Source organism: Micropterus dolomieu, linkage group LG11 (assembly GCF_021292245.1).
Source record: "Micropterus dolomieu isolate WLL.071019.BEF.003 ecotype Adirondacks linkage group LG11, ASM2129224v1, whole genome shotgun sequence".
Taxonomy (NCBI): domain Eukaryota; kingdom Metazoa; phylum Chordata; class Actinopteri; order Centrarchiformes; family Centrarchidae; genus Micropterus; species Micropterus dolomieu.
In genome coordinates, this window is record NC_060160.1 from 27,805,823 (window position 1) to 27,831,674 (window position 25,852).

At 42.4% G+C, this 25,852-nt stretch overlaps 1 protein-coding gene across 3 annotated transcripts in view; it reads left to right on the forward strand.

Moving 5' to 3' along the window:
- Positions 1-24,137, forward strand: part of si:dkey-288a3.2 (protein phosphatase 1 regulatory subunit 37) — a 57,691-nt gene extending 33,554 nt beyond the window's left edge. For all 3 annotated transcript variants that reach the window (XM_046063467.1, XM_046063468.1, XM_046063466.1), the window contains one exon: positions 22,756-24,137. In XM_046063467.1, coding sequence (XP_045919423.1) covers positions 22,756-22,908 — 153 coding nt within the window. In that variant the 3' untranslated portion in view covers positions 22,909-24,137. The remainder of the gene's footprint in view (positions 1-22,755) is intronic.
- Positions 24,138-25,852: the final 1,715 nt, after the last annotated feature.

A 25,852-nucleotide genomic window follows, 5' to 3' on the forward strand; every position in this document is an offset into this window, starting at 1 on the left:
CTGTGGGAAATGTTCTGCACAGAGGGCACCGTTTGAAGGAGCGGGAATTCTTATTTTAGGAACAGCGTGAAACAAAGAGGTCTCTTGGTATGTTTTTGGGCACCCCTGTCACGGTCAGTCCCAGCAGGGCGGCTAGGTGACAGGACGGCCTGGCCATGCATGTAGTAGGCACTCAGGTTTCAGTTGCATCATGATGACACCGGGGCTCTGGGGAACAGAGTACGTAGGCAGACAACAGCAACCAGGCAGAACATGCCTCCCAGCAATGCCTCAGAGGGCAGCAGGGACTGGCTCTGAGCTGTTGGGGGGACCAGGGTTCACACTGCTACCAGATCAGTCAGTCACCTACTGGAACCACACCACACAATACAGCTCACATAGTTTGGCCTAAAGGAAATACTGTTTTTAACAAGCATTTAACCAAGTGAATAGCCAGAGAACATCTCATTTTTGATGACCTAACAAAAGAAATTCACCCTTTAGGACAGGAGGAGACACAGTTTCAACATAAGTGAACTCAGCACAACCAGAATTTAAATATGCACTCTTTTAGTTTTTAGGTGGTGTAGTTTTTTTTTATTTTATGTCATCCCAAACATCAGTCCCAGTCCACATGTACAAATACAAAACAAAACTGTAGTAATTAAAAACTCTTTTGAAAACAGTTTCCAACAAATAGAAAGTGTTATATTCTTAGATGTATCTTAATGCTTCCCAACCTTGGACCAAACTGCATTCAAAATGTATAACCAAGGGACAGACGGGGTGATGCATGCATACACATATGATAAATGACAACCTGGGGTTAATATATAGTTACAGTTAAAGCATACTGTACTCCAGCCCAATACAATAGAGATGAATGGAATTTAATTTGTCTGATTGAAAACTTTTTTTTAATTCAGTAATTAATCAAATAGTGACCGGGGCCTTTATTTACCTGAACTGCAGAGGGCACAAGTCCTTATTGGAAGCAGGCTTATATCAGAGACAGGCACCAGGAGTTTATCCACCCAACCTGTATTTGGGACTGGTCTTCATTTGATCGTGGTGACCACAATCCTGCCCTTATTTGGCACAGCCTTCTCAACACTGCCTGGAATGGAATATAAATCTGTTTGCCACATACTGAATCTTAAATGTAATCTAATACTACCCTCCCCTAGGTTTTCTTTGTGTCAATTAATGTGGGGCACTTTAATTAAAAACTATTTTAATTTGGAATATGTACTTCGTGAGCACAGAATAAATAAAAATAATTACTATAAACTAAATTTCAACACAGCACCCGTCTTAGTTGATGTGGTGCTTGTATTGTATTAACCCTAACCCCTAAACAAATTTACAGTTAATCATATTTCCACCACTTCACACAAATTGAACCTGGGGTTTTTGTGGACCCTGGCGTTCTGGAGCTTAGGGCCGTCGCATGCTTTTCCAGGTTTCCAGGTTTCCAGGTTAGATATCTCAAATCCTGGACAAACCGAAAGTATCTACATCTACATGGGAGGAAACTTTTATTTGTGTGTTCGTGTGAACTAACCCCTTAATGTAAAAACATTAGTTTAAATTTTATTAAACATTTTTGAATTTCATTTTGACCCGTCCAATGAATCAGCATTCAAGATGCAGACTGTGTAGTCTCCCAAACAAAGAATACGTTTTTGATACCCATAGTAAATACAATGTACCAAGGAAATGAAGTGGCATGCCAGGTTTCCAGTAAGTCTCCTATCAAAACAAAACTGGACCTTACAGGCAAGTTGATTTAAGTGTCATATAATCAGTGTACAGAACATGAATATTCAAAGCCACAAAATTCCTGTTGTCCCTCACAAAAATGCAACATTAGTTGTGCAGAGAGTCAACTTTTCCTCCTGATACCTCTGAAAGGGACAAAGCTGGATGAGTCACTCCAGCAGACAAGGGGGGGCTTGGGTTGCTGAGGGGGAGTTGGTGGTGGAGGGGGGCAATCCCCTGTCTCTCTGCAAACACAACAACAGCAGCAGCAACACACTCCTCGCTGCACTCCTGATGTATTTTCAGGCAAAAACAGGCATATTTGCCAGCTGTGTAATTTACTGCAGCTCTCATTTGCATATTAAAGCCTTAATTAGCCCCTCTGAGCGTGTGTGTGCCTGTGTGTGTGTTTGAGTGTGAGTGAGTGAGGGGTTGGGGGGGATCTAGTGTAATCACTTGGACGTGTAGTCAGGGGAAGGAGGGGGGGGTGGAATCAGCATTTCGCGGTCTGGATTGGGGCCGTAGGGGGGTGGAGTCGCTTCCCGTCCCGGTTCCCCCTGTGGACTGGCTGGTTCTGATACGGAGCGAGGTGGAGCGCTTTGATGAATAACACTCGACATGTCCCCTTGTCATTTTTAATCACTTCCACTCTTCCAAACCAAGAGGTGTGACCTGCACTATCACAGGAAGAAGGGATGTGTTTTTTTCCCCTCTCTGTAAGTGGAGGTGATGGAAAACTGACAGTCAGGAGAGAAGGTGGGGACAAGGAAACACTACTCAGTCTTTATACTGTTACAGTCAAACTGTAACAGAACTTTTGCATATCCACACTTATCACAGTGTGAACAAGTGTCAGTTTGAAACCTCAACATTTTTTTCCCCTCTAGGAGCTTAATTTTTGTTTTTACACATATTCTGTATCTGCTTGTTCCAGTTATTTACCAAAGCTGATCCACACTACCAAGTTAAATTAGGAACCTAAAGCTGCACCATTACATCAGATAAGAAATTCTAGATGTCTTGTGCGTCATTTAATTTCCCTGACAAAACTATCTGTACAGTAAGATGCCAGGAAACAGAGAGGAAACATGTTTTTTCGGAATTTGGGTTAGCAGACTCTTTTACCTAAGGATTCTGACGCTCAAAGGACCCACTCCCCCTTCAGGTGATAAGGTCATTTCCTGCTTATATAATAATATGTAGTAATATAGTGAGCCCCACAAAGACACTATAATACACCAAATGTACAGTTTTAGTGGTGATACTAAGTTGCTTTATCAAAACTTTATTCACTCAGCAGACACACACCAGACAGTTTGATTCAACATTTTTTAGGCGCCACAAGGTCGTTTTATGCAGAGGAGGCTTTTCTCAGTGGTCATAGCCCAGTAAGTCCCCATTCCCCATTCAGACATGCAAGTCGCTCGCTCAAACAACTTGGCATAATGACCAAAACACTGGAAGTTCTGCAATTGATATGGGCCTCCTCTGCATAAGGGGGCATATGTATATAAGCCCCGCATAAGTGGGGGTATCAGATCGCATCGCCTTTCAACGGGCATGTCCTGAGGCGCCACGCTCAAACAGTCACCCATCAGCAGCTGGCAGCCTCTCATCTGACTACCATGAAGCCCCATGCGTGTCTATCTCTCTCACTTCCTTCATCCACAAGCCATATCCCTTTCACTTTTGAATGGCGGGCTGACTGCAGAAATTGCCCCTGTCCACCATGCGCGCTGAATATTTAACCATGAATATGAAATATCTTGGCAAGACTTCAAGCACCTTCAAAAGTGAGGGCCCCTCCAACTCTCTCGGCATGCACACACCCTCCAAGTATCCCCTCTTTTTTTGCACTCATGGATCGATCGTCCCATCCCTGTATGGAGAGGAAGTGGTGAATGATCTTCTCCGGTTGGGCAACAAAGTCACCAACTGAAGGCGAAACTCCCGACACTAAAGCTCTGTGGATCATAAGGTGAGACTCCAACACGGTGCAAGGCTCTGGTGGAAAGAGGAGACTGACAGAGTGAGGGAAAACATAACGGCTCAGGATTTCTGCTTTGGCAGTTTGCCTCCTTTTGATTTTCTCTCCATTCAAGGCTTCCATCCTCACTGCCAGACATGTTTCCCCTCTCCTTCACCTTAATCCGCACAGAGGACAGCTGTGCCGATTGCAGATCAATACTGGCCTGCGATGATCAGCACTTAACATGTTCCCTCCCGGACCATCAGTAGGAACCAATTTGTTTATGGAGATTTAATTGAGTTAATGTTTAAAAGCAGGACACTAGCTGGGCCAGTGTCAGCTCATTTTGTTTGTGTTTTGTCAACCTCCACGTCCCGCCTGCTTGATGCGGAAATAAAAGAAGGACCTATAAATGGGGTGAAACAAATTTGGACACGTTCAAGGCCACGGTCAAACCGTGCTGTCTTTGCTCTGGGCCAGCAATCCTCACCTGATGGATCCCTAAGGAAGGGAATGCTTATATTTGACAGTGTCTTAGCAGTGACTTTCAGGATATTCAAACAGTAAGGTAATTGTTTGATACTAGAATACTCTACAATACGGTAGAATCTAGAGATGAATTGCCATGGTGTAGTTAACAGTTCACAAATGCTGTCCACATTCATGCTTCTCAGAGGAAAAACTGATTACAGTTTGGTTGTATGGTCTCGTCTAAATTTTCAGCCCACATAGCTGAAAGGCTCTAAAGTAGCAAGTCAACAGAGACATTTCTTTGTCCTGATTTTGATGTTTTACAGCCTGAAAAATACAGTAACCCTGGGATATCATCGGAAGGCCAAACAAGTCTCTACGCCAGTCTTGTGTCAGTATACCACCTCTTGTCCTACTGTCCTGTCTCGCATGTCCCTGATCCTCTATCCTAGCAACATCCTCCACTGTCCCATTGCCCCCCCCAAGGCTGGTCTAGGCACCATGCAGGGGAGGTAATTGGATTTGTTGTCACCTCCACTGGCTGGCAGGCCTGGCCTGTCTGCTCAGCTTAGTGATGAAGACATCAGTGTGACAGGGACCCTGGGAGAGGATCAGCTGGTGTCCTGGATGCCACTAATAAAGCTGTGGTCATGCCACGGCCATGCCGCCACGGCTGCAGCCAGCTGTTACCTCTGCCACCTCTCCTCCAGTGTCAGTGCCCATTCCACAGCTTGGCTAGTGGGAGGGGTGACATGGTGAATGAAGAGTGGGCAGCCTTGTTAAAGCAGATGCCAGTCCTCCCTTCGCTCTGTTGGACAGGTCAAAAAACACTCCTCTGTGGTTCCGGGCAATGCTGGCACCAGACGCTAGTGTCCTGGCATTCCCTGTGACGCACTGTGTCACTAGGCAGCTTATGAAAGCACTGACAGGAGGCTTGCCATATTCAATGTCAGTAGTTTAGGCTTCACTGCAGTTGTCCCCTGGTTCACCCCATCAGGGATCAATGGGTTACACACAGACTTGTAACAGTATGCTAATAAATGCAAAAAGAAACTCTAGTTGATTTTTTTTTTTTAAATGTCTGTGGCTTTGATAAATAGATGGTTGATAATACAGAAATAGAGGCGGGAAATATTTTCCTCTTGCAGCTTATGAAGAGTGCATGGGGTGGTGGATTTTAGTTACAATGGAAAATTGAAATGAAATAGAAAGCAGCCATTATGTATATCAGTGTTTCTGCACAGCAGTTTGCAAGCATGCGTGTACTGATACAATACTGTACATCAGTTATGTTGGAGCATGAATGAGGCTGACCTGGCACCTATGGCTCATAGCATGCACACTAATGATGTGATGGCATTGATGACTAAAGTTAGTTAAGCAGTAATGACAGTAGTTATGTGGTTGTAATAATGTGTCCACATGTCAGAAGTTAGGTTGTGGCAAGGTGACGGTGGAGCCTGTCCTCCACAGAAAATCGACCATATAGGTTGTTTTAGCCACACAAAAGTATGACTCATGTTTACGTTTATTGTGGCAGCGACCTCTAGTGGCTGTACAGCGCACATGGCAAAGATGGGCATGTATTATAAATTGCCATAAAGTTGTGCTCCGGTGGTGGTGGTTTGGCTGTAAGGAGAGTAAGTTAGATGCCTGTCACCCAGGAGGCCGGCGTTCTGTTCCCATGGGAAAAAAGATTGATTTGTTTTTTTAATAAAGTTAAGTATTGTTAGCTACGTTAGCTTCATAGCATTAGCGTTAGCTAGCTAGCTAACTATATTAATCTTAAAGGCATTGAAACCCCCCCGTAGTTGGAGTCAGTCAAACATTTAAAAGTTGAGGTGCAGCCTTGCTCTGCTCACATTGCGCATTATCAGAGGTGCTGAAGTTAAACTGTGTGGATTTGCAGTTGATCAAAAGCTGATCAAAAGTGTTTTCATTTAGTTATTTTTCCCCCTCCTTGTCTTATCCAGTACAGAGTATAACAACAGAGTATAGGACAGGTAGTAAAAATATTATGAATTCTCATTAATGATGATGAAATGTTATTCTCGTAATGTTACGACTTTTTTCTCAACGTGTCGGAGAACACAGATATGTGGGATAGATTTTGAATGTGCAGAAAGTTTTGCACATTAAAAAATTCACCATAATGCAGGAAATGAAGTGTTTCATGCTCACATAATAGTCTTTATGCTAAGCAAGGTGTGATGGCCACAGCCCTGGCCTAATTGGACACTACCACTGCTTGCTATGTCTGGGGGTGGCTTTATTCTCTCAAATATTTTGGGGTTTAGATTTATATTATATTTCAGTATTTTTGAGTTAAGGTTAAGTAAATGTACATTTCTTTTGGAATAAGTTTTTACATAAGTTTTGTTGTGTTTGTAGTTATGATGTAGTGTTGTTGTTGTTGTTAGTCTTCCCCTGTGTGTCAAAACTGGTCTGATCAGCCAATATATAAGTCCCCTTTGTAATTTGTATAGGAAGTCAGTTGTATTTTTGAGTCTCTTATGTTCACAGCTTTAGTTATTGTTTGTTTATTTCACCTCTTTTACGGGCCCAAAACTTTATCTTTTGTTGTAAGGATTTTTTGGAAACTAAAACCCTTTTACTTTAAATTTCCCTCTTGACTCCTTATGCCTAACTGCCTGGTCCCTCACACTAGGCTAACCAGGTTCTCGCTCTAGTTCTGTACTAAATGATAGAGGTGTTCAGTACATGTACGAACAAATCTTAAGCAACAAATGTTTAAACTGAACTGACTGTACTGAATCACCCGTGTAACTGACCTGCATCAGTTTGTTTTAGCAGTGAAGCCGTTGTTAGCTCAGTCGTGATACACTGTCTGTTACTTCCTTGTTAAAGGCATATTGAGAGGCTTAGAAAGCCAGAAACAACCAGAATACAATAAGTGTTCTTAACCTTATGTACAGAGCTTGTATAGGCTATGTATAGAGTGTTTTACTGACCTGAACGCAACAGCTAGGACTTCATACAGACTGAACACACTACTGAACTGAAGACAGACAGATTTAGCTCTGATATTGGGAGTCTTGGAAAGACAGCGCGTTTTCCCAAAGACCTTTCTAAAACCTGTACATGTCACCAGGTGGTTATAAGGAGTTTTCAGTTTGAAACATCTACCACATGAAAGGATCGGCTGAAATGAGAGGATTACTGCTTTGGAAGAGATATACTGCATTCAAAACAAGAAAACATGGCTGATCATCGGCAATAGGCACTGAAACCCCTTGATAGACCCTTGCATGTACCCCCCAAATCTCAGGTTCATATCCAAGAAATGAGCTGTGTTCAAGTCATTTCCATTCTGTCTAATCCTTCCTTTCTCAGTCTGTTCTACCTGTAAGCACACACAAACTGTCAATACTTTGAAAAAATAACTATGAAAGAAAAGACATTCTAACATTCCACAGAAACTTTAATGGCCAATATAGAAAGAGAAATCTAGATGAAAGCCAGATGAGCAATGCATGTGCCCTTAAGGAAACAATAGTGCAGAGTACTCTGTCATTATTTCTTTATTTGCAGCATGTATTGCTTTTGTCTGTACTATGAATTTAAATATGATTCATAAGGAGGAGACCTTTTAGTGTATTTCACTTTTCATAAAGCAAGGAAAAGGCTGCTGTCCATTTAATGTTAAAGCTGGTTTATTAGATGTTCAGTGGTGAGTGCACAATCCAAAGAAGTAAAAAACACGAAAAGAAACTTCCCTCTGTAATTGTTGGTTTTTCAGTATGTCATTTAATTTACTTACTTACTATTTATTATCATTGTTTGTATTATTATATACACTACAGTTTATGTTGTGATCCACCACCGGATTTGTTCTGTATTGCTTTATGGCACAAAACAAGGGCACTGTTCTTACAAAGCAGTTAAAGCCAAAGGTTTTCCGTGTGACAGAAAAGGGATTGTTGTAAATCTGAATTTTCCAAGTTCTGTTACAGTAAGTAACGGAACTGTAGTGGATGGGTCTTCCACTGCCTCCACCATTATATCGCTATATATTATATCATTAGTGTTTTAACCATTACATCATTTCTTGCAGGCTAAAATCAACACTTTGAAATAATACCAGTGTACACAGGATACTAATATGGATCACATTAGCTGGTAAAGTAATGCGGCAAGCTATACAACTTGACTATTTTGCACCGGATAACGTTTGCAACTGGTCGGCATCAGCCGGCGAGCTAACATTATCTAACACGAGCCAACTAAAGCCCAACATCACAGTATATTTCACATGCTTTGCAGTAATATTAGTGCTGTCCAATCGGATGAAAGCCAACTCTGTGTCGGTTCCAAAACAAAGTGGAGGTCTCTCTGTGACTCAACCCGCTCTGATGTTGACAGTGTTTCACCCGACACAGCACAACTTTGTTGTTGTTTTTTATCGTCACATTTTTTGGTTTTGCGGACTCGATGTTGTTAGCTGCGGTGTTGCTGCTGTGTGTACGGTACAGAATCAATAGGCAAGAGGCTTGGGAGTGTGGATGCAGTCACAGTTGATGGATTTTCCAGAAAATCTGACCCGCAGTCTTCACATAGTATTAGGCATTCTGGCCATCAGAGGTAACAGAAACACTGTTGCCACTTTTGTTGCCATTTTTCATTCATTCCTCCATTGGGCTATTGTTTTCCAACCAGCAGAAACAGCCTCAGTGGCCACAGCACCAGACATGTTTGAATTACTCATCAAATTTGGAGATGGTGGTGATTCAAAGGTCTGGAAGCAGGCTAACGTTGCTCAACATGACTTTATTTCTTATTCCACATAAGATAATGATTTTAGCTCTCCTTGTAAGGATTTACTCGAACATTGCCACTCGCAGCAGGCAAACTTCCAGTCTGTCCACCACAAGCTGACTGCTGTTCAACAACACAAGATAGCTTGTTAGCAGGTGGACAGATGACCTGTCATCGCTAAGGTGTAAGTGACCTATATTCCATCCACACACCCCTCACCAACACGGTGACCTCGGAGAACACGTTGAGGGTGACTGTTCGTCTCCTCCGAAACATTTCTGTACAAATGGCAGCTCTGCTCAGGTGGAAGCTGCTTCACATGGGCTTCTTCCTCTCTCCTCTGCCTGTCCCTCCACATTTGTAAATGCATTTGTACACACGCGCTCTCTTACATACTATATATAGTACCCACCAACATACTTGCATAAGCCACAAGTACACATGTATGAAAAATGTTTGCATTTATATTGACGAATGACTTTATCAGATAATTGCTGTGTGCTGATTAATAACAGTTGCCATCAGCTGATGATACAGATTCCTCTCTTGTCATCTCAGTCCTACACAAAAGGCACTTGAGAAGTCAACCTTTAATTTTTATCTTTCAAATTCCAGTTTTAGGGTGGAACGAAATGCCACAGTGCACAAGTCTTGGGGGGTGGCGCTCTGTTTTCGTGAGAAGTATGACTTTTAAAATAGTCTGTAATTCAGCCTCCCTTACAGACAACACAGGGACAAAACTAATGGCGAGGCAGTCCTCAGGGAGTCCATTTGGGAAATGTCACGGACATGGAGGCTTTTTACAGAGCCCCTGATTGCATATTCACCTTTATAAAGACCCAGTCACAGGTATCGCCACGGCTGCTGTCGACTCACTCAGAGTCATTAAACACCTTAGAGAGGTAGCGTTGAGGAACGTCAGGAAAGCTGAAGAGGAGACAAAATGCAAAAAGCTTTGGTAGTGATGGTGAAGGACATCCAACAAGTTTTGAAAAAAAAGTTGTCCGGAAGCAAGCAACAAGTGCGCTTTATTTTTTCTTGGCTAGCTAGCAACGAGCGCACCGACTTTGTTTGTGAGAGTTTGCCTCTGTGTGTGTGTGTTTGTGCTCAGGAACACCAGTTGCTGACACGTCATTTCCCTCCAGACTCTCATCCACGTAACAATACATTTATGAAGTGGAATCATAGCTTCAGGATGAGTGAACATTTTTTGACAATGTCAGCGCACCGCCTTTAAAAATTCTCCGCATGATCTGTCTAGACACACTGTTTAGCAGGTTAGCAGTGAGGTAATTAGCATGAAAGAGAAAGTACAGTTGGCTGATGAAAAAGTCTTTAGTTTTGCAGAGATTTGAACATAAACCAAAGTATCGACCTGATGATGGTGTCAGGTCAGAGGATCACCAAAGCACTTACAGTTCACCCAGAGGGAAACATTTCACTGTAGCCGTTTTTCCTTCACCATTTTGAAGCTTTCACATTAGCAAAATTTGAACAATATTTTTTTACGCTTACTTGAGGTGGTTTTTGCCTTTGTCAAAAAAGAGTTAATGCACTAAATGAGAGATGGAACCACTTTTGCCGAATAAGTTCTGACGTAGCGAACTTGTAACTCACATCTGATCAGCTGTTTCCGCTATCGCCGTCTTGCCGGATATTCCCATAACGTGTGGAGACATGGCTGGTAGCAGTTTGCCTGCTTGAAACACATTCCTGAGGACCTCTCTCCATTTTCCTAAGATCAGGTCCATGTGACTGGTTTTGTTTCTGGTTTGGAACCCATACGTCTTGTTTATACAGCCATGTGTAACGTCAGCTACTGATAGTAGTAGCCTGGTTTATTCGTTCCAAACCAGCTGAGGGAAACGCACCTGTCTCACATTGACTTTTTTTTTTCAATTTTGCGACATTCGCATGACAATTAGATGGCAACATGGTTAATGTTTTTCACAAAATTCTGCTTACGTATTTCAAGAGTTTGATTTAAAGATAGAATAAGAGAAAGTTTCAACAACATCCAGTTAAAAATAATAAGAAGAAATGAGTGTAATCTCCTCCAGCCTGAACATCCAAACAGAGTTTTTTACCTGTGTTGATTTGGGGAGGGGAAAATGTAACAGTGTGAAGATCAATTAGGCAGAATTAAAGCGGCGCTGGCTTGGGAGAGCATGGCCGGGGGTCTCTGCGGTGGTCTCTCCAGATAATCAGCAGCCCAGGGCCCTCCATGATCACATGGGGAAGTGTTAGCTTTCGCACACCGCTGCTAAAGAGAGGGATTAGAAAGTCACACAGCCTGATGGAGAGAGGAGAGAGCAGGGAGGTGTGTGTACTAATAGGTGGGGTTAGGAGTAGCCAGATGGAGCAGTTGTCTGTTTTGTGGGGAAGAAACTAAAGTATGCAGAAAGTTTACCAAGTCTACCAAATTAGAAATGTAGTTTGTAAAAGTTACTGACTTTGATTGCAAAACCAGACATAATTACATATGAGAATTCCCACGCAGCGCTGAAAAATGACAGTACGTCTATGCAGGATGATTGTAAAATTCACAAGTAGGATCACAGACTAGCTGTGTTCATGGGCATTTCTGTTTCCTTGTATCTGAGACCAGAACTGGGTCCCAACCTTTAATGCAGCCATGATCTTGACTGTGTCAGTGTCTCTGTAAAATTCAGTATAAGCAAAATATCTTGATCTACCTTTAATACATAAACAAACATTCTTCATTACAGTTGGTCATGAGTCGTCTCGGTCTCACTTGTGATTTTTAGATTAGGTTGACATGGTGTTGCATCAAGGAGACAGAATCATTTTCATGGGTCCTACTTTTAAACAGTCTGTGGCCCTTTTTGGAATTATCGGGAAGTGGAGATCAATTATAAATCCAGCCAAATGAAAGCAATTTAAATGGAATTTGATTTACAGCCCAGAGCATGTTTCATTCTCAATTTCATTCATGAAAATAGTAATTCAGTATCTCTTGTCATTTATGGTCATTGTGTTAATTAAAGATGAATATGCTTTTGGTCAAGTCTTGTTTCAGTTGGTCCTGAACACAACACTCTTCTGCATACTGAATAGAACGTATCCTCAATTCACAGTGAGCTGGTCACTGTGAAAGCCACAACTGTCATCTGTGACAAAGAACTGAATATTTATCTGTTAAATCTGTTAGATAGATTTTTTTCCTGATTTCTCAATTTTGCAATATTCCTCAGCCCTTAAGCAAGCTCGACATCAACCAGGCTATAGGCCAAGCTGCTGTGGATACATTTAAAACCTAAACTGGTTTAACCTATTCTCTGAACATCCACAGATGGAGTCAAGTTTATGTAGACAGCCGTCAACCAAACTGCATTACAAAAACAGAGCAATTTAAAAAAAAGACAAAGCGCACACAAAAATCAGTCTCTAAAGGTAATAAAAGCCTGTTGAATTGGTTGCTTCACATGAGATATAAAAGCTACTGAAACACACTGACAAGAGTAAAAGTCATATGCTGAGAATGTGTGTGTTTCAGGAATATTTTGTTTGATTCACACACCATATGTTCAGCCTCTTGTTTCCAGTCCTATGACTTTTATTTTGACTCTATCTTTTTTTAACCGCGTCTTTCACTCCAGTACCACCTCCCACCCTTGAAGACCAGTCGCACGCGCCTTTTTTTCACTATTGTTATAATGAATACTTCAGCTCTGGAATAATCCCTGTTATTTTTTTGTATTTGTATTTTTTGATGTTATATCTGTGTGTGCTACATGTGATGCTACAGTGCAAAATTAAAGTCATTTTTAGGACTACATAAGGTGCAAAAATAAAATAAAATCAGCAAAGTGACTACCTTAAAATTGCCCTTTAACACGATTTATCTTCATTTCCTCAACAATCAAAATCCAAAATGTAATTTAGTTGTGTTGAGCTTACATTAAAGTGTTTATCTCTTATTTAAAGATCACCCAGCTGGATTAATTCTAATGGATTTTTTTGTCTGTTGTACCCCCTGCATTGTCAGAACTTGACAGTCAAACGCCTTAAATACAACATAGCTTTGTTTCTCCCTGATGAACATGAAAACATAGTCTCTCATCTGACACACACGCATACACACAGCTTCAGAGAGCAGACATTTAGTGTACAACAGTGACATCTTCAGTTGGAGTAATGGAAGGCTGCAGACAGAGCAGAGGACGAGGAAGAGACATGGAAGGGAAGGAACAATAGGAAAGCATCTTACAGCAGCTCTGTGTGTCTGTCAATGGAGGAAATGCTGGTAATTACTGCCATTTCTAGAAAGAGAAAAGCGCTCTGTGAATATGCTCAAAGTGCATTCATTAACATTTACTCAGCGTTTCTCCACCTCCACTGAATAACAGAGTGAGTCCTCAGTTTGTTGCACAGTACGAGCTGTTCCTGATGAAGGAAAGCAGCTGATTGACTTGATGCTGGTGTGTACAGTCTGTGAGAATGGGTGGAGGCTTTAACAGAAAGCATTTAGCATTGAAATCCTAACCGAGTCAAGTTGGGATTCTCTGTTGCAGAGAACTGGGCTGCAACTTCCTTAGCTGGGTTTTAAACATTAGTACTTTTTTGGTACTGACCGAAATGTGTCCATAGCGTCCAGTACCACAAAATGCCTTGTCAGGTTTGTATATTTCTTGTCTTTAATGAGATATTTACTAATTTAAATCCTTATTTTGCCAATTATATACTGTAATTTATTTAGGTTTAAGTCTTTGTTTAAATGTTTTATGTCTTAATGTTTTTATTCACTTTTTGTATGAATGTATTCACAGTGATGCACAGTAGTTCATTTACACGAATGCATATTGAGAATCTGTATATTTGTGAATCCAAATTTCAGTGTGCCGATTTCACTGATTATGACGCCTAAGAAGTCATGTGATGTTTGCGGCAAATTGTGTCACTCTGTTGACCGGGGGGGGGGAAATAGAACACCGCTGCAAAAGTTCTGTCTTCTTATATGTTTAGAGCATATTATATGTTCATGTCCAAATCATTTTTCTACCCACCCCAATCTCCAAAACCACCCCACTTACCCCACCAACCCAAAACTATAATGTTCAGACATCTTCCAAAGATCTACAGGTTTATCCACATAGAAATGTCACACATGCACAAGTACACCCAGTGTTTCATAGGAGGGGCTTTATAGGAGGAGTTATGATCATTGAGAAATGCATGAATAAACTTTTATAAAAATGTCCTTATATTTGCTCACAACTACATTATAGTGTAGTACAAACCATTCAGTGTTTACATGCAATGCTAAATCGAGGGCATTCAGTGTTACCCCCTGACCTCTGGCCTGTCTAGATTCAGGACATTTTAATTAAGAACAGTACCAGCAATGTAATCTCTAAAGAAATTCATATTAACATATAGGAAAATAAAAATATTTTGTCAGTCTGTGTACAAAATTGTGGACTGTCCAGACCCAACAAAGGTGTTTTTTTTTATTAAAGTGAAACACTGACCAAAACAAAACCAAAGTCTAACCAAAATCTGTTTTTTACTATGACTTGAGTATTACTATATTAACAAAAACAGAAAAGTGTAAAATAAATCATCATTAGATTTTTTTTCTGAATGTTTTTACATTGTGAATATATCAAATATATATATATATATAAGCGTACAAATTATGGTTTGTGTAAAATAATATTTTATTTAAAGGGACTTTATTTAAAGGCTTTTACACCCTGGCAATAAATTCAAGGAAAAAACAGAAAGATAAATCCTGGAATTCATTTGAAATGTATCATATGTGAGTCAGTAAATATGTTGGTTGCACTGAGCCCGGGAGGAAATTAATAACTTACACACCTCCAAATTTAAAGCACTTGCATTGTTGATCAGCCTCAACAATATGACTTAAAAAAAGACACAATACGCCACTCGCATAACACTTGAAACTGGCATCTGAGATGTCATTTACATATATTAGCATATAAAGTAATTGGCACAGATGCCAAGGAAGCAGCCGCAAACAGATTAATTGTCACCGAGCAGTCGTGGTGACATAGTTAAAAATGAGCTCCTTTTAAGGCACCAATTATCAGAGAATTTCCAAAGTAACCTTTTTTCATCAGCGATTTCCTTCCCCACTGTTCGCCTCTAACACACACACGCACACACACACACAGTGGTAGACAGACATGTAATATGCATAGTATCAGCATCCTAAATGTATAAATATTGTAAATAGCTGTCTGTCGTCTTTCAAGTTGTGCCTTTGAAATCAGGCCACGCTGCAACCCGCTCTGAAAACGAGCACATGTGCCTTTGTTTAGCCCGAGAACAAACGGCGAATTCTCACACACGCTCATTGTGAGAATCCGTAATGAATTTTCACAGATAGAAATAAGAATGCCTCTGCTGGGGCTTCCATATGCTGTTTTCTTCCCTTTTTTTTCCTTTTTTATGAACACATTTTAATGCTCTGTGAGCCCTGGTTTAGGCACAGGTATTGTTATGCTTTGTGCGCGTCTGTATGTGTGTGTGTATGTGTGTGTGTAAATGTTAAAATTGATCCGCCTCTGAACCTGCACATGTTCACATTCGACAAAGACCATTTTCTTCTCCTCTCTGTCTCCGCATCTCTGCGCTGATTTTGAAAACACACCTCCTCATGTGCCAGCTTTAGTCTGACCCTGTTGACCCTTCAGTGTGTGTTTCTGTGTGCCGGCCCGTCCTGAGCCAGGCTAACAGATTGGAGCCGTTGCTTCTTTCCTCCCTGCTAATAATAATTGGATAGTGGCTCCATTTGTAAGGTTGTCTTCGGGAATGCAGAGCTAACAAATGAGCTAGTTTAAGCCGCCTGCACCTCGGAGAGCTTTAAACGCTCGTTCCCGGCAGCCACCGTGCAGCCATCTTAACTAATGTTGAGACGACAGAGAGGGAGAGAGAGGGAGAGGTGATCCCATGTGGAAACATCAGGCGAGGAGGACTGGGGCAGAGTTTTCAAATCAGAACCTCCCAAATGTGTTGTTGTTGAAATTAGAGTTCAGTATCAGCCACAGCTGCAGGAATGTGGTCCGGCATAGCTGCCAGTATATTTAGTTAAATTCATTTTTTGACAAGCTGAAACACACCTAAAAGCCAGGAATAGGTTTTCATCTGATAGTTTTCAATGTGACTTTAATGGCACAATCCATGCTATATGTAATGCATTCAGTGCACATTAGAAAAGTCAACACTTTCTTTCCCTTAAAGCTGTGGCCCATTATCATCATCACATTTTAGATTATTACTAGAATAATCAAACATGTGACTGCCATCTTCGTCTTCTCTTCATCGGCTCTGCTGTTTTTGTTTTCTTTTACCAATGTCTCCTTGCTCACTCACAGTACAGTATGGACTGAAGCTAACAATCATGTGTTCTGCTGTAGAATTGTTTTTTGGCCGTGGTGCAAAGTAACTGCGTACATTTACTCAAGTACTGTATAAAAGTGACATTTTAAGGCACGTGTGCTTTACTTTTGTGCTTCCTTAAACTCTTATTCCATTACATTCCAGAGACAGATGCTGCACTTCATTTATTTGACAGCTTTAGTTACTAGTTACTGCAGATTGCAAATTGTAAAAGTGTAAAAAAACTAACTGTAAACCTCTAAAATATGATGTGTTTTTGTAGCTCTGTCTTCCCAGCTGTAAACATACTGTATATATGAGTACATTCTTTTATGATAATACCTCTTGTATTTTTCACCAAGTACAGAGTTTATTGTTAGTTTTACTTGAGTAGAAGGTCTGAGTACCTCTCGCATCACTGTTTCTTGGTGGAGGCACTGTACTGTCTTGCATATTTATGATGGTATACAGTGATTTTATAACATATGTTGTGGTGTCTTTTTAACTTCTTTCCAGGGACAACAGATGGAAATTAACCTTCTAGACTAACTCTGGCTCATTTACAGGTTGCTGTTTTTTTCTGCTGATCAGTGGTTGTCCCTGTTGAATAAACTTGTAAAATAAAATTAATAAGAAGAAAGAAAGAAACTGTTGTCCCATTAGCAAAATTAAAGACACAGGACTGGAAACCTGCTGCCACTTCAAAGGTGATGGTCCTTTTAACGCAATGACTAACACAGTCAGCAAATCTAAGTTATTTATGTTTTGGATGCTGTTAAAGGATAAGTCTGGTGATATTCTATATTTTTTATGTCAGTAAATCCCATGTGCAGAGCCAAGCCAACAGTACTGTGTGTGTATCACAGCCTGATACTCACAAGCACCAACTGTGGCTTCATCTGCAGCTGAAAATAGTCCCCAACAGATGCACTATTACCTGCTGTTTGGGTCTTTTGTTTTTTTTAATGAAACTAAATATTTGTGAGTGATATTTAAAGATTTGCGTCTTCAGCGGGACCCAATAGCTCAGCTTGCAGCTGAGAGCCACAGACAGGAAGTCTGACAGTACTGAGAGATGGACTAACAACTCCTCGTCCCAGGGTACACATCTGTGCTTTGTGAGCAGTTTTAGTTGCATATAGTTTTGGAGGATCCCGACCCCCAGGTTGGTAACTGCTGCTTCAACAGAATTTGGCCGCACACATTTTTAGGCTCCATTATTTGTACACTGAGAAGCAGCACTTTCAGTACAGGCCATCACAGAGGTCTATCGGCCCAGGTGGAAATATAATATTAGAAAACACACACATGCCAACCAGTCAAATGGAGCCTTTGACACTCACAATAGCATTTTGACAAGGCAGAAAATGGAGAAGAATGTGAAGAAAGAAGTAATTGTGTAGTGACAAAAAAGGAGTTCCCCCTGGCACCGAGTCGGGAAACAAGAGTTTGTTTGGATTTCTAGCACTGACAGAAGGTGTGGAAGTGTGTGTGTGTGTGTGTGTGTGTGTGTGTGTGTCATTTTGAGGTTTTCTGTACTGATTGCAAAAGAGAAGCAGCCATTGAAATTGTTAAACAGAGCATTTTAGTGCACGAGTACCTTTGCATTTCTACATGTATGCACATGTGTACATATAAGTGTGTGTATATGTGTGTGTGTGTGTGTGTGTGTGTGTGTGTGTGCGTGCATGCGTGCGTGCGCCCATGTGTGTTTATATTCCTTAATGACTTTCTAATTCAGGGCCAGCAGGAACCTGCCTTTATCTCTATTAGTTTAGTAGCCGGGCAAACAAAGAGAGTCTGTGGCCATGGCACTGAGCCAGAGGAAGACTCAGCCGTAAAAGCACTTGTCCATCTGCGTCTCCTCCTCCTCCCACACTCTTATTCCTCCTCTTTGGGTGTGAAACGTTCTCCGCCTCTCTGTCTGTAAAGGAAAAAAAAAACCCTCTTGATTCCAGACTCAGCAGTCCGCTTTCTCAATCGAGAGGTATTGATTCTTCCACTTTCTGATCAAGTGCAAGAAACAACAAAACACAGATTGGGGGAAGGAGTGGGTGTGTTTGTGAAATCAGTTTTGCTTTGCTGAAAGTCTGGCACCTCTGCTCCATGAAGTAAAAAGAAGATGTTAAGGCATGTCATCCCCATCAGATGTGCAGTGATTTTACCCAGAAAGAATCAGATGCTAAAATATCATCAATATCGGGTCAAAGATCAAAGAAACTGGGAGGAAGTGGAACATGATGCAAAAACTGATGTTTTTTAAGAAGCACAGGCGTTGGGCCACTGACCCAGCTGCTGTAAGTGACACTGAATGGCCAAGTGGGTTCAGTGGAATTCAGTAACATGACGTGTCAGATGGAGGTTAAAGATGTCAATCCTAATTAAAACGAATAAACTTAAACTGAAAACTCCGCGAGAGATATTGTGCCCCTTGAAAACAGGCCAAGTTTTGATTATATCTATCCTTCCAACCATCGTCAACCGCTTATCCTGCGTACAGGGTCGCGGGGGGGGGGCTGGAGCCAATCCCAGCTTTCATCGAGCGAAAGGCGGGGTACACCCTGGACAGGTCGCCAGTCCATCGCAGGGTCACACATAGACAAACAACCACTCACACTCACACTCACACCTAAGGACAATTTCAGAGACACCAATTAACCTAGCCTGCAAACTCCACACAGAAAGGCCGGGGCAACCGGGGTTTGAACCCACAACCTTCTTGCTGTGAGGTGACAGTGCTAACCACCGCACGCCCCTATATAAAATTATAATTATATTTATTTATATTTATATAAATATAAATAAAAATAATTATAATTTTTGAAGATGAATGTTTATGTAAAATGTAAAATGTAGAGACACATAAAAGAAGAGACATCAGGCTCACACACTTAAACACATTAAATACATTAGTGTTGGTTTGGATCTGCACACACGCAAAATATAGAATATCACCAGACTTATTCTGATTTAGTGCTACATCAAAACTACATTTAACATAGGGTGTGAAATATATCACACGTGTGATCATTTTACAAACCAAGATAACCTCTGACGCTGTACTCAGGTCAGATATGTTTCCTCGGGCTACAGCAGCTTGTTCCTTTGTGTTCACCTTGTCAGCCTCATTACATGGCATATGCTCCTTACTGCTTTATGTTGACTGTGCTTGTTTTGTGCCCCAGCGCTGCCAAAAGGATCCCATGTGAGTGTGGAGACAGGCTGGGGACATACTGACATTTAGCACCGCAGATAGATGAAAGATGCAGAAAGTCCACCAACTGTCCAGGAGCTCTCACCCCACCATCCTCCATGCCTTTTCCTTTCCCCTTGGCACATGTTCCCTTTGAACAATGAATGCAGTATGGAGGGGGGCGGTTAACAACTATGCACTCCCCACTCTGCCCCCTCTGCCCCCCTTCTGTGGAAGTATTCAGGGGTTACGGAAGAGGTGGGAGTGGTGTTTAAGTCGTTTGTGTGTGTGTGTAGGTGTGCAGACGTGTATGAATTGTGTTGCGGAGGCAAAATCTGTTCACACACATTATGGGGACTCGTCTGCCCTTTGTAGACAAACACCTGGTCGGCCCATGTTAACCATTCTCTGTCACTGTAGGGTTATGGTAGGGCTAGGCAAGATCAGGTTGAGGCATGTACAGTCTGGGTTAGGGCTGAAGTGACACATCTGTTTTACAGAATGAATGAATGCACATAAAGCAGATATAATGTAAAAAGAAAATCTGAAAAAGACTCTTTTAGACTATTTAATATCAAATACACTTCCCCTTTGTTTCATAATGGACAGAGTCAGAGTGGATTGTCCTTTCTGATAATGAGATGTGGACTGTATAAAATACAAATTTCTGATTTTATTTTTGGTTTTTTTTGGCAGGGCAACTTTAAGTCAGGCCCAAATCTGCATCACTTCACTGGTTGTTTGTGTGTGGACCGTAGGTGTCTTTAAAGAACTCCATCAGCCTTTTGCATTTTTGGCCTGTAGAGCAGGAGGAGCACTGGAACTCCCTGCACACATGAATAGCACGACTGATACGTCTCTTTGAAACTTCTTCAGACCTTGTGTCTCAGATTGTGTTTGATAATGACTGTTTATAAGGAAAAACCCAGCAGGTCACATGATCAGCACCTTCAACGTTGCCCACTACACCAAAACGACCGCACCGCTCAGAGCGCTGTCTCTGGTAAATCAGCTGCATCCGGGGTTTGTGTGTGTTTGTACTGTGTGCTCATACTGTAGATACCCAGCAGTGTGTGTGTGTTCCTAAGTCTCTTTTGACCCCTTTGGCTCCTGTGTATGGTGTCATATGCATCCCTCTTTCTCCCTGTCCAGAAGGCCGTGGCTGTGAACTCTGCCCCCCCCCGAAACACACACTCACAAACACAGACAAACTTCTTCCACCAGCAGAAGGCTGCATTGCTGTTCTCCACATGCCCGCCTCTCGCCCATCCAGCCCCCCTCCGCCCCCCCACCACCTCACCTACCCCTGGTGTTGGCAAAGGCATCTGGGTGTGTGTGTGTGTGCGTGTGTGTGTGTGTGTGTGTGTGTCAGGCGGGCTGCTGCGTGGTGAGCGTGCCCCCTGTCATTCACGCAGAGCAGCCCTGTCCAACTGTCACTTCCTGACAGGCCAATAATCAATCTCTTTATTAACTGCTCTGCTGCAGACCGCCGCCACTGAGGGGAGGAGGAGGGGGAGGAGGAGGGGGAGGTGAACAGAAAGGAGGGGAGGAGGAGAAAAGAGAGGAGCAGGCTGCAGCTTAGAACATTCAGTTTAGTTTTTGTTGAAGGAAAAGGTTCATTTTAAAGCAAACTTTTATTTTGGAATCAAACTTAATGACACAAACACAAACAACAATGAGCGGTGAGGAATAGTCAGTTATTATTAATGACAAAAAGGGGATATGGGAGTGTTTTTCAACATGGGGGTCGGGGGCCCCAAAGAGGTCGCAGAATAAATCGGAGGAGTGAGGTGTTGATTTAGTTTTTTTTTATCTTTAGCTTTTTTCTTCTTGCAGAAACAGTTCAAATCAAAACTATTTGTCTGGGTCCCGTGGCTTCATTTTAAGGCTACACAAGCCAAAAAGGGTGCCCGTGTTTTTCACACACTCAGGCTTCTGTCCCTTTACACTTTTGGGCGGCTGTGCCTCAGGACGTAGAGCGGGTTGCCCGTTAATTGGAAGATCGACAGTTCAGTCCCCGGCTTCTCCAGGTTGCATGTCTTAGTGTCCTTGGGCAAGACACTGTTCCTGATGGCTGTTCCACCGGTGTGTGAATGCAGATGTAGTGTAAAAGCGCTTTGAGTGGTCAAAAAGACTAGATACAAATACATTTACCACCATAAACGGATCCTTTAAAAATTGCTGGCATTATAATCTATTTCCTCTGTTTAAAAGGACAAATTTGAGAGGGTGATGACAGATTGGAAAGAGAGACCTGCTGCTGCTGTTGGTTTTTGGGATGCTGGGCTTTCCTGACAGCATCACACCCGTCAAAGCCAGGAGTCAGCCCACTGCCCGTCTTCTGCTCCGTCCTTTTATTCTCCACGCTTTCATTTATTTCTTCTGTCACTTGTCCACTCCTCCCTTCTTCCTGTCCTCCCATCCACATTTAGTTTCGGCAAAATTCTCCAGGGACGTTCTGGTTTTTATGTTTCCAGGTGCTTCTTTTCATGTCTGTGAATTACTGGGAATGTAGGAGCTCGCTAACTGAAGAGGAGGCTGAGACAAAGTGGGTACTATAAAAGTATATTACAACATTTAATCACAAAGAAGAGGCTGATGGCTGATAGCAGCCATGCCTGAGGATGGTGTGTCTGTCCACCCACCACCAGAGCAAGACATCCTAACAACTAATCTGAGATGAGTCGCCATGAAATTTGTGGACATGACCTTTCTTTAGTGCCACTATCAGGTGAGCATTTCCACAAGAAATATAACTATAAAACAGATAGACTTCTGTGGAATTGATGCACATGGGTTTCCCCAGATGCCACCATCAGGACAAAGTGTCAGTTTTGCACACAAGATGATTCATAATGTGGTGAGCTGATTGTTATTTAAGTATCTGAGCGCATTCATGGTCCCAGTGGGACGAACCAGTTTGATTATAATGAACGATGACCCATTAAATGTGTCGCAGTGTAAGACGAGCAGCTCCGAAATAATATGATGTCGTCTGATCCTTGAACAACAGACATAGGTGGACAAAGGTGTTTGTCTCCGGACAGTGGTTGCATTTTCCAGAAAGTTTTGCCAGGTCAGGGAAAAGAATCAAGGTTTTTTCATCATTCATCACAGAGCAAAACAAAGAATCACAGATGCAATCATGTGTGTCACTGTATGTGTGTAAGTAAATGTTTCCTCCTCATGTTTTTTGGCATTTGCTATGCTAACCCTCTGTTTTTTGTGTGATCAACAGGATGAGTTTCTGATGGAGACTCAGACAAGGCTTCGGTCAGAGATCACCCGGCACTGCCTCGCCAACGTCAGCCGCTCCCACCTCGCCATGGAAACCTGTGAGACATTACCCGCCGAGGCCGACGAACGAGCTGACAGCGCGGCCACAGCCTGAGCTCCCACACCCAGCACACAGAGGAGGGAAAATGGTTAACCTTGTACAGATCACCTCAGAAACCACTCATGGATTCAGTCACACAGACGCTGTCTCCCAGAGTCCCAAACCCAAACAGCTGACTAGCAGATATATGCGAATAATAATTCTATCGCAAATAATGATAACCATAAAACTCCAAATCCGGGTAATAAAGGCGGAGCAGAGCTCCCTAATGAAACGCCGCCTCCCTGCTGTTTCCCGCCTAATGTTCCCGCCGAGCCGCTCGCCACTTTCCATAAAGCAATTTTGCAAGCCCACTTCAAACGTGAATCACCTAGAATTGAGGAGAACTGCCCTCCTCACACCCCACCCTTCTGAACTCCCCCACCATCACCCCTCCCCTTCCTACAACACTCACAACTGCTCTGTGTGTCTGTGTCGCAAATCCCTGTTTGCTTGTGTTCCATCATCACTTAATGTTCACAGTGATGCATTGCGGGACACTCCTCCGAGGTGCGCGTGTGTGTGTGTGTGCGCGTGTGTGTGTGTGCGTGTGTGTGTGTGTGTGTGTGTGTAGGGATGTAGCATCATTACTCTGACATTGGTAGCAGCCATGGACTCAGCCAAGTTCCATCTGCATTAATCAGCTGAGAAGCACAGGCAGGCAGACGTTCGACAGCAATACAATGTGGAACAACTGAGCCCAGTGCATCCAGCTACAGTAAACAGGGCTGTGAGGTGTCTGTCAGAAGGCCTGCAGGGTTGTTCTTTTCACTGGTTTGCTGCTTAATGTTGTCAATTTAGCAAACTATAAGCCTTTGTGAACAGGCTACACTAACGCTGCGGCCAGACTGCAGGCCAAAATGACCTAAATCCAGTTATTTTGCTCATATGTGACTAAGACCTGATCTTTTTTTAACAGTGTGAACAGGTCAAGTAACATGGAATCTGATCTTTTCCAGTTCAGACTTTCATTTGTGGTCCAAATCCACTGTGGATGAATGAAAAAGCTCCACAAAAAGACATTATCAACATGTGACTCTTTTTCTTGTTCGCATCGCTGTCATCTGCTCACAAATTCCCTTTCTCACACCTGAAATCCACCTGACCGCGAGCTCTCTTCTGAGTTACTACTAGCTGCTACTTGTGTCTGTGCCGACATAGCGGAAAGAGAGAGAGAATGGGAGTGAGTTGCAGGCAGTTACGTTGTACAGCGCCAGAAACTGTAATGAAAAGAACAGAAAGTTGTGAACTTGTCATTATTCAGGAGAAATGTGACCTGTGAGAGGACAATAAAGCCCCTTTTCCACTGCACGGTACAAGCTCGCCTCGGCTCGCCTTTTTTTTGGTTTTTCCATTGTGGAAATGTTGCACCTGTACCTCCTTCTAGGTACTTTTTTCGTATCACCTCCGTCGAGGTTCCAAGCGAGCTGATTCACTGCATCATCATTGCGTGCACCAGACAGAGGCCAGCAACAGAAAGTTTTATATTTTACAGTTTTCGTATGGAATTTCATCACTAAATCCACTTCTGAGAAGTTTTGAGGTGAGAAATCAGCTGTGTAGATTTTGAATATTGACAGTTTTACGAGAAGTGATGGAGGAACCAAAAATGTGCTTGAATATTTTCGGAGTTGAGGAGCTCAGCAAGTGGCAGCGGGGGAAGCCTGCTGTGACCCACGGGAGGAGCGTGTGAGGCCGGCCAGCCGCCCGTTCACAGAGCCCTCTGCTCCCGCCGTCACACAGACCGCTGCAGCAACAACGGCAGAGGAAAACACAGCTGGAAGCTTTTCATACCGCTTATCTGTCTTTACATTCTGAGGAATGTTCAAACGTTTTAACTTAAATCAAGAGACACCTGTGTGGATCACTGGTGTGTGTGTCTCATTGAAAATTACATCACGGAAGTTGTGTGTGGCGTCACTATGACAACCAGCTACATTGAGGGGTACTGTCACTGGGTACTATCTGCAATGGAAAATGGAGCACGGCCAAACCAAGGTGAGTAGAGTCGAGTTGAGCTGGTACTGGTAATGGAAAAATGGCAAATGGTTAGCAAGAAGGAGCTAACCTCGGTGGCTCTGTTTAGCCTACTTCTGCACGACTGCGTGCTGCGTGTAACACCGTGTTATTCTTCTGCGCATGCGGGTCACTTTCAGGCCGTGAACATCACACTGGAGTCTGCTATGGTCCACATTTAAACAATAATGTGTACTGTGAAACAAAAAAATTGGATCTGGGAAAAAAATCGGAATTGAGCATTAAGGCCTGCTGTCTGAATAGCCTAATTCTGAAGTCGTGGTTTTTCGGGAGTCCTTCAACTTGGCAAGTTAAACTCTGGAGTTCAAACTCCTGAGAACAGCAGGACACAGTACACTGAATTAGCAGTTGACCTAACAGCATTCTTGCTCAGGCGCAGGAAATGACTCTTGAACACAACTGTCAAATCTGAGTGTTATTCGTTCTTTTCATATTCAATTGATAAAATGTATTTCGTTATTCATTCATGAATGAGTAACAGTTTGTTTTTCGTACTTGCTATTGAATGCACAAGTCAGACAAGAGGCCCACGGGCTGAATTTGATTTTGATATTTAATGTGTCCAATCTGTGTAACCAGGAAGTTGCTGACTTCTTTGTGTTTTGCAGCAAATACACTTGGGCGATGGCAGTACCTGATTTAAAATGGTGTAGGGCAGTGGTTTTGCACTGTTTAATCCAGCAGGTGGCGGTGATGCCAACCGCTATAAAACAACAAAGAAGAATCAGGCCCCCATCAGACATAAAGCATAAAGCTTTTTTGGTTGAATTTAGAAAAGAGCAAAGCGCTGCGGTTTGTTAATGTTGCTAGGCAACCACTGAATGAGCTGTCCTGTCAGTGTAATCAAAGATTATAGCGCCAGCGATCTGTAATCTTTGGTTTGCTGCTAAGTAATAACTTTCATATTAGCAGAAACCTGATC